The 10,002-nt window shown below is 39.3% G+C and overlaps 1 protein-coding gene across 1 annotated transcript in view; it reads right to left on the reverse strand.

Moving 5' to 3' along the window:
* Positions 1–8,325, reverse strand: part of pde6a (phosphodiesterase 6A, cGMP-specific, rod, alpha) — a 36,939-nt gene extending 28,614 nt beyond the window's left edge. The window contains exons 1-5 of the mRNA XM_067600016.1: positions 8,255–8,325; positions 6,507–6,840; positions 5,366–5,507; positions 1,239–1,391; positions 191–280 (exon numbers count right to left, since the gene is read on the reverse strand). Of these exons, the coding sequence (XP_067456117.1) occupies positions 191–280; positions 1,239–1,391; positions 5,366–5,507; positions 6,507–6,835 (714 nt within the window). The 5' untranslated portion in view covers positions 6,836–6,840; positions 8,255–8,325. The remainder of the gene's footprint in view (positions 1–190; positions 281–1,238; positions 1,392–5,365; positions 5,508–6,506; positions 6,841–8,254) is intronic.
* Between the last annotated feature and the right edge of the window lie 1,677 nt (positions 8,326–10,002).

Here is a 10,002-nt window from a genome sequence, read left to right on the forward strand (position 1 = left end):
TCTCTTACTTGTTTTAAAAGTTTGTCCTTTTACAACATAATCCAATTAAATGTTTCCATGTGATCACAGTTCAGAAAATGTGGATCCCTGCACCTTTTTGTGCTGTGTTGATTCAATTCTGAGAATAAATAAAGTAAATCTTAAAAAGGAGCAAAGCTAATGGAATGATATGCATGCTCTGCAGCCTCACCTGTCCCCTCCTGGTCTCACAGTTGTGCAGGTAGCTCAGGTGGAAAACTCTCAGGACCAGGTTAGCAAAGTTCAGGTACTTGTTCAGGGTCTGGAAGAAAATGACACTTTCAGCTGAGAAATGCATGTGCTGTCGTCTTCAAAACATAACTTATTTCTTAGCAAAAGCCCAGTGATGACCATTGCAATATTCACTCTTATTGGTAAGTTTTATCTTCATGCCAACAGTTAGAGCAGTGTCACATTTTTCAAATGGCATTTTGAGTGTTTGTCAACCAAAAATGTTTAAATTTGTCTCCTTTTCCTTGACATAGAATCATTTCTGCATAATTTCTCTTCTGTGATTAGACTGTATTCTACAGAGGGCTTTCAGGTGATATAACTCACATTCAGGCAACTACAGTGGAGGTCTACAACTTTTGCTAAGCAGTGTCTGAGACTATCCAAAATCAACAGAATCCAAAATAAGTGTCATGTAATGTGAGTTCACACTTTCATTACTAATCATTTTTACAACTGATACATCCGACTGACCTTTCACATCACATTTTTATTGTTTGTTTTAGGACAGAACTGGCAGTGATTTTTCACTTTATCCTTTCCTCATGCCTCTTTCAGCACCGTGGACCCTTTGCACCCACTGTAAATCTCTTTCTCCAAATGTTCTCTGACAGACCTCCCTTGGCTGAAAAATGTTCTCATTTCCGCTTTCATAAAGTTAAAGGATTAGTCCCGTTGTTTACGATTTGGAGGGCTTTATATTTGTGCAGCAATATGACTTGTAGTGCAGCAAGAAGCTGCATCTGTCATACAGTTTTATGTGGCTTTTATAACAGACTAATATTGTTTAGCAGACTGAGTTTAATTGTGCTGGATCACTGTTCAGTCAAGCAGCCAGCTGAGAGTTTGGAGAAGTGACATAGACCTTGACAGGAGTAAGTAAAGGGCAAACACATGAAATCTGAGGTGGGACATGTTTTGTTCATATGAATCACTAAAACGAATGGGGCTGAGGGTGAATTTCCAGGACAGACAGTGTTGAATGTTACCTCCTCATCCTTGGCAGAGAAGTGCGGCTCGTCCAACTTGTTGATGGCCATCATGACGGCCACCATATCTTTACCGTTCATGATAGGTATGGCGAGGACATTCTTGGTCTTATACTCCGTCAGTTCGTCCACAAAGTCACTGAAATGAGCGCTCTATGAAGAGAGAGAGAGAGAGAGAGAGAGAGAGAGAGAATGTAATTGAATTCGGTTGGCATGCTCTTTGCCCCTGCACCCTTCAAAACTCCCAGACTCTGCTTTGATGAACACACCACTTCCATCCACAAACGCTGCTAGCAAAGGCTTTCCATTATCCACAAACTCAAGGCTTTTCTCTGCTGCACTCCACCTACTGCTCCTCCTGTACAGCAGGGGTCATCAATTTTGCTCCTCTGAGTGTGAAAAAGAGGAAGAGCGGCTCATTAACTGCCAAAAAGAAACAAAAACCTGCAGAGAGCGACCCTCGGGGGACGGCAAGTGATGGCAGAGTCCTAATTTGGGCAAATCAAGGTGTGATCTTATTTCCAGGTTCGCAAAAGTCGAAAACAAAAAACACACAAATTAAGTGCAAGTAAGGGATCAATGAATCAGGGCAGTTATCAGAAGGAATATAATTTATATAATGAATATAATTTATACTGCACCAACCACTCAGCCAAAGGATCAACCTGCTAGCAAAGGGCCAGCGCGCCTAGTCATCCATGGTCCTTACTATGTAGATCGTGCATCGTGACGTTACCTTCGGGAATCACAGTCGTGCTTCAGCCCACCTACCAGCTCCCTCATGCTTCTGCGCTTCAGCCTTCCAGGTCCCTCACAGTCTAATCATCCCACTTCTGCAGTCTCCCAGACCACAGAGGACTGCGCTAACCACTCATCCAAAGGGTCAACCTGCTAGCCAAGGGCCAATGCGTCTATTCATCTGTGGTCATTACTTTTTAGGGTGCACGGGCCTGCAATGTGACATTAGTATGGTGCAGAGCAGCATTGTTGGGCATATTCTCCTATTCTAACATACACAAGCTTCACAGAGCTCCTGCTCTTTTTTTACTTTGTCTGCCACTTCAATCAAATCACAATCATCTACAGGAGAAAACTCCTCAAAAATCAAAGCATTTGCATCATTGAATTTCCATCCACCAGCCTCAGATATCTAAATTCTGCTGCTGCTGTCGGTTGCAGCGGCACAGAAACCAAAACATCACTTCAAACCCTCTCTCTTCACCCAGCTGCAGCAAAAAACTAAAGATACCCTGGATCTGCACAAAAAAGAGCTTTTCAGGGTTTGATGTCGTTGTGAGTCAGCCAAAAACGTAGAGAAGTAAAAAGTACAAATGTTCCTCTGAAGTACAGACCTGCCCTTATCATTCTTAGTTTGTTTATAATTTGTGCATCTGTTTGAGCATTAGTAATCAACATATGTGAACAGCCCTCAGCTTACACCTGAAACTAAATCAGTAAATCATTACTTGTATTTATAAATTTCTAAAGTTATGTTTTTCTATCTTTACAGGGGTCGACCTGATGTTACGTCACGAAGGAGGAAAATCCCTGTGAAGGAGACCAAACTGATCCCGGATCAGCATCATACAGTAGCTGCTTCAGCCTGACGCAGCTTACATATAAACCTGCTCCGAAGATCTGGGCAGTTTGACAGCTTGTTATGGGGTGACCTTTGACCCTTTAAAACCCAGGGAGGTCTTCATCCTGCTTGTTAGCTCAGCTGAAGCTTTGCCTTGACCTTTGACCGCAGCTTCACACTTTAATACATAATCTCAGTTGTCTCTTGATATAAAAACACAAATTATGTTTTTATATATACTATTTATTTATGAAGTTCTGCATTATTTAACTCTTTCGCTTTTATCATGTAAGTATGACGTTCAATCACTCCCAGATTCATTAATAAAAACTCTATAATCCTGTATGCTATTTAGAACTGTCAAAAATCCCTGAATTAGGATTTTTTCAGTCAACTTTATACTTATTTGACTATACATATACAACTACACAATACAACTATACATGAATTTGTTCAATAAATAAATAATAATAAATAAATAAGCATAAAAATGAAAAACTTTCATACAAACACTTTTTATTCTCACCTAATTGCATAATTTTAAAAAATGAATAAAAAGTTAATTCAAATAATAAATACATAAAAACAAATGTATGCACGTACATACATAAAATATATGTTATATAAGTTTGCACACACACACACACACACACGCCGATACTTCATCCTCAGCCAAATTAGCCTCTCACATTATGACACATTAACTGGATTTCTGGGTGTTTCTGCTCCACTGAAGAGGAAAAAAAAAAAAAAAAATCAAGGCGAAACAATAGAGTGTAACAGAATAGATTAAAGGTGTGTTACTGTGCTGAGTCTGTGAAAATGGCTCAGGGCCTGTATGACCTCTGGGAATAATCTGGGATCGCTCTAATTCAGGACAGATTAACCGGCTTCATCTGCAACCTCCCCCCACTAACACTCTCCACCTTCCTCACACACACACACACACACACACACACACCTAGATTTACCACTCCTCAAAATAAAAGTCACAGTTATTAGTCTGTAAATTATTTGATTATTAAATTCCCTTTGAAGGTGGAAGGGTGAGAGGAAGAGAGAGAAATGAGTACGGATGTTGCTCACCAGTACATAATCCCAGTGAAACATAATCTCCACCTTCCTACAACAATCCTGACTGGTTGACCGGCCTGCGCTAGATTGGACTGGGATGGAAATAGAGCGCAGAGAGACAGTGATTTCCAGTCTCCGCATTACTCTGAAAGGCTGTCCTCGGTGCATTAGCATCATAAAGCCAGCCAATTATAAGGAAACATTAGCTGTTCCTTCGCTTCAACTGGGGAGGCTTGCAGGCTTTGATATCGTTCCAGTTGCCACATTTCCCATCGTGCTTTCATGTGTTTGTGTGAGGCTGTGGCGTGACGGGCGGAGGTTTTGAACAGCATGATGATGTTTGTTCTGTGGTTGCTCACACTGGCAGCAGAACCAGTAGATAAAAACCAAACGGGAGCAATCAACCCGGGTCTGTTTTGTTCGCCCGAGCTTTCTAATCTCCTGTGAAAAGAAGTGATTGAACTGATACCGAGGACAGCTTGTAATCCATCAGTTATGCGGAGTGGACTGCTGCCTTATTAAGTGTAAATGTCACAGTAACAGTGCAGGTATGGGCACTGACTGTTATGATATTAGGGGTGGGGAGGGTTGGGAGGGATGGAAATGGACCTGCAATAGCATGACAAACTTGAAGTGTACATGGGAATAAACTTGCCAGCCATTTTCAAATGTCAAAGGTATTGGCTATAATGAGATTGGGCTGGCTTTGGTTGGAAGGAATTAGTGGCAGACACACTGTGGTGTCAGGTCGCCCTCTGGTGGTCACTTACAGACGGAGCAACAGTAGACTGGTTTTCACATCCAGGCAAAACAAGGATTTAAATGTTGACTGGGTAATATGCAATATCTAGATTGCAATGTTTTTTAGTGGATTTGTTGCCTGAGGTGCAGGGTATCTTGGTTTCATTCTCGATAAACTTTACTTCTTGGCCGTAGATATGTGCTGGATCCGTTAAATGACTCGACACATTTAAATTCTGTCTGTGTAAGTAGCAGGTAGAGCACAGCACCAATACAGGATGAAAGGATTTTATACTGTCTGGGACCTTCCAGATTACAAATGTATACACTCATTCAAGTTGCACTAGATAGATATACTATATGCCTTAAAAAAAACATCAATATGTCATTTACAAGATATAATCATGTAGTAGAAATTGAGGGAGGAGTAGATAGTAAATAGACAGACATATTTTTGTTTCTTCTAGATGTGAAGATATATTTATATTTGTAGTATATGTAACATGAGGTAAAAGTAAGGGAATAAAACAAAATGAGAAGAATAACATGGGAAGAGGTTTGCCATAAATGAATGTGATGGAAAATGTTGCATATGTATGACTGAAAAATGTTTTTAAAGAAAGATAAACTAGGGTGATACACACACACACACACACACACACACACACATACACTAACAAATACACACACAGACACACACACAGTCAGACAGACAGTGATTATGTGTACTTACCTCTGACACATTTGGAATGTTGACCATCTTCTTGGTAGACGCCACGTGGCCCACAATGCCCATATCCAACGGGTACACAATCTCACTGTCAGGCTGCACCAGACATTCATCATATGTTGCATCTTTATGGACGTTAAATAACCTGGAGAAAGATAATGAATTAAAGATAATGTAATTAGAAAGTGCTGTGCTTTTTTTTTTTAAACATGTCTAACTCTAAGCATGTTATCAAGTGTTGCCAATTGGACTTTGTTCACTTTTTTGGCCTAGTCAAGTCATTTAATTTATTTATATTGCGCCAAATCACAACATAGGTTATCTCAGGGCACTTTTCACATAGAGCAGGTCTAGACTGTACTCTTGAATTTACACAGACACAAAATTCCACCATGAGCAAGAACAAAATTTCCCTAGAACGTCAAACAACCCAGGTTGTGACCTGACATTTAACCCTCAAACTAGCTTGCAAGTAACCCTAAATAACCACTGAAGCCAGCAGCTCTGCTGTTGTAGTGGGCTCCTGTCCTGGCCATGAAAATGTGTAACTGCATCAACAGAAATAATATAAATTAAAGCACATATTCTCAACTAACAGTAACTGATTTAATAAAGTAATCGTGATTGTTTGCAGCGCACTGGTAAAAACCAACATCTGTGTTCTTTCAGTGTAGTTCCTGGGAAACTTCCTTTAAAACATAAGCGATGTGCTCTACGCTGGCAAAGTAACGGACATGTTGCCTCATCAGGTAAAGATAAGGTGGAGAAAATGCAAACAGAGAGTTGAAGCAGTGTGACTTAAGCATGATTGATTGTAAGGGTGTGGATGTCAGCAAAGTAAATGGATTTAAATTTAACTCCCAGGTTCTCAACTGATGATTTCTACATGATTTCAAGTTTTCTACTGAGCATAATCTCAAAAAAGAAAATCTTATTTATCTTTTTGTCCAAATGATAATGAGACCATGGAGTGACAGTGTGTGCAGTTCATACAGTCCTAAAAACCTTTCATTGTGAAGAAACATTATCTTTATGGTATTTTTGGCAACAATACATAATCTTGTTGTGTATTCCTTCAGGTGCTGTTGTAAAGCTGTTAAAAAAAAATCAAATGCAACTTTTTAAAAAAGAAATCCCTAATAACCTGGTTGCCAGCTCGGCCACACCGTTCCTCTGGCGGTACATGAACAGGCTCATGCGGTCGGCCCTCATCATGAAGCTCAGGTGTCTCATGAGGTTGAAGACACACTTCTCCATCTGCAGGTTGTCCTGGATGTCCCGTATCAGGTCGAAAAGGATCTCGCTCTCCTCCACCGACGTCAGTTCATGAAACTTGCTGACGTCCACCGCGGTCTTCCGGTTGTTGTCCAGCAGGTCTGAGACGACCTTAGGCCGGAAGTTGTTGTCATAGTATTGCTTGGCGAACTGTGGGTTGGCATCCAGGAACTGCTCTGCTGCTGCTGCGTCCACCATGGCTGCTGCTGACAGGGAACAATTTGAAATAGATTGCAGTATTGCTTGTAATAGCTGTGTAGTTTTAAATTCCACAAATGGTAGAGAAAGTATACAGTATGAGAAACATTGTCCTTAAAACAACAATTATTGTAGAGCCCACTTTGAGGAAGGCATTTAACTCTAAACTGATCCAATGGTAGAAACATTCCAGTTAAAACAGCATTCGTCAATGTTTTGGCCACTAGGGGACAAAGGATGTCCACAACAAGCTGTCAAACCCACAAACTTCATATGTTTTTGCCTTTTTATACACCTGATGAATGTATGTCGAATATTCACTCTCCTTTTACCTCTAGTTTGGTCTCCACCAACTACTGAGAAAAATATTTGGCTCATTAGCTGCTTGACTTTCCACTTGCTTCACCAGTTAGTCACTAACTTTGTCTGCCATTGGTGGTCAGCTAGTGTACGGTGGGATTATCAGAGCTTGTTTGCTCAAACAGCTGTGTGCTGCTGCTAGAAATGAGGTTCATGAGAACAAAATTTGTGGGCTGTCAATCCAAAAACAATTAGCTAAAAGAGGACAAAAGCTCTGGGGGATAATATTTTTGTGGGTTTGTCACTTCAAGCAATCACATGACATGTAACCATATTAAATATTAGTCGTCATATTAGTCTTATTCTATACTTTTGCCTGATAATATAACTATAAATACATCTATAACCGTTGCTGTGGCTTTGACCTGAAAGTTTTAGGTCATTGAGGTTTATCATCGCATAAAATAAGACAAAGGTTGAATTATGATTAATGCAGAGTGTATGTTGTCACAATGCATCATCGTTCTAATGTGAGGCCTCACCTACATCAGTGTTGTATATGTTGTAAACTGACTACTGGCATGGAATGGGATTGGGGATGGGATGCTAATAGTTCTTTGTTATATTGGTACATAATGGGCCTCCAGAATTTATTGCCGGATCTCTTGTAGACCACTAACCAGACATTGTTTTACTGTGACGTCGGGCATTTTAGTGCCGTTAAACAGGATATTTTTTACCACATTTACTGTTTTAACCCAAACCATGGGAAGCATTGGCGTATCACCTGCAAGCAAAAACGTTCCTCCATTTTGAAACAATTTAAATTTGATCATGTGATCTCGCACAATCAATACCGATGTGTAATAATTCCGTACCAACAATAATCAGACTATTGACACAAAGGAATCCGTATAAATAGCCACTTCCATTAATTTAACCTGCTAGTACTGCAAAATGGATAGTTGTCGTGACGTCAAGATAATCAAACAAATTTGTGTTTTCCTGTGATTATCTAACCTTTCTGGCACTTGTTATATTGTCTAATCTTAACCAAAGTACTTGATATAGAAATGAATCCATGAAAGCATGATAAAATAACGTATGACTGAGTCCTACCTGTTGAAGTCCGTGTATTGTCTCCAGCAAAGTGTGTAATCCCTCTGTCCTGCTAACCAACTCTGCAGGTGGATGAGAAAAGAATACGGGATTACAAGGATGGTTTTAAATGGTCATGTGTGGACATAAGCCTGCATCCAATTACAATACTGGGATTACGATACCTTCCAATGTTTAAGGACACAACATGGGATTCCTGTCTCTCTGAGTACAAGACATTGTTAGCACTTATGGGCTCTTGTATAGTGTAATTAATTGAATACTGAAAGTAGTCAGTTGTGTTAGAATATTGTATTTATTAACCACATACCACCATAATTTAACATATCTTTTGGTAATACTTTCACCCATAGTAACACCCAAAATCTATATTTTTAGAGTCCCTGTGTTCTTAAAAGGTGGCTATTAAAATTGGTTGTATCCTCTCTTTGTGAATTCATGTCAGTTACAAAGGATCTTAATGGTAACAAGATTTTGAGGTTTAAAAAAAGTATGTGAAATCATTTGTAGAAACCTTTCAAAACACCCCTGTTACACTATACTGCTCCTCTCTTATCCATCCCTATGCTAAAGGAAGCAGGTCATCATGCAAGTGACAAAGCAGCGGAAGCAGTGTGTACACTGTAGTAATATAACTTAGAATAAGTGATTAGACTAATTAGAGGAGAAATGAATCATGGATTTAAGATACAGGAGTGGCTGGAGAAGTTTAAATAGGCGTTAACTATATTGCTTAACGGTCTATTTTCTCAAGAACTCATGACTTCATTTTAGTGCACGGTCCTATTTTTATTTTTTTATGAATCCCTCACCCTGTCAGTATAAAAGGTTCAAATTTCACCATGAAACAAGGCCCGAGGGACATAATAATGTCAGACAAGTATTTGTGTCAGTTTGTATTTTCCTTTTCCTCAACACCACCATCGTGCTCTCATTTCCATAGTTTGTTACTGTTTGTCACTTCCACAAATTAAGGAAAGCTAGCAGTTGAAATAAACAACATTAAAACTTATTTAGTTAATCTACTCCTCATATACCCGTCATATCGGGTTAGTAACCACAACACTGATTCTGACACTCCCTGTGTTACTTGTTACACACATCATGGGGTTCAGTGATGCTGATTATGTCAAAAGTAAAAATATAACATTACATCTACTCGCTTCTCCTATTGCTCATACTATATCACGTGTCTCCCCACTGTGGTGACGAACCACAATCATCTCTCACCCTCACACACTGTCTGGAGGAATATGAGACAGAGAATAACAAACAGTAAGAACAGAAGACATGTTATTGGTGTTAACAAAATAAACCTTTTCTAAATGTACGGCTGGTTCTAGTTGCACGGTGTCAATCAATGGGCGTCTGTTCAGAGACTGGAAAACTAAAGAACTCTCACTATTTATGAATACCACACTGACTCAACTTCCTACAACCTTCATTTGTAAGACTGACCTTGTTCAAATGACTCATTCATTTATTAGACTTGAGAAGACAGGCGTTCTTACTGACAAACTTAGGATATGAACTAATATTTCACTGCATTTGAAATATTTCTACATATTGTTTGTTTGTTTTTTTAAATAGTTTAGGGTTTTAGGTTTTGATTTGATCAGTCATAGAAATAGAAAAGTTGTGATTTTGGCATACTGTTCAGGGTGTGGATAGCTTGTTCCAGGATATTATAAAAAAAATGCATACAGATTAATTCATTTCTGAAGTAAACCTCCTTGTTAATTTACTAG

This window comes from Thunnus thynnus, chromosome 9 (genome assembly GCF_963924715.1).
Source record: "Thunnus thynnus chromosome 9, fThuThy2.1, whole genome shotgun sequence".
Lineage (NCBI taxonomy): Eukaryota > Metazoa > Chordata > Actinopteri > Scombriformes > Scombridae > Thunnus > Thunnus thynnus.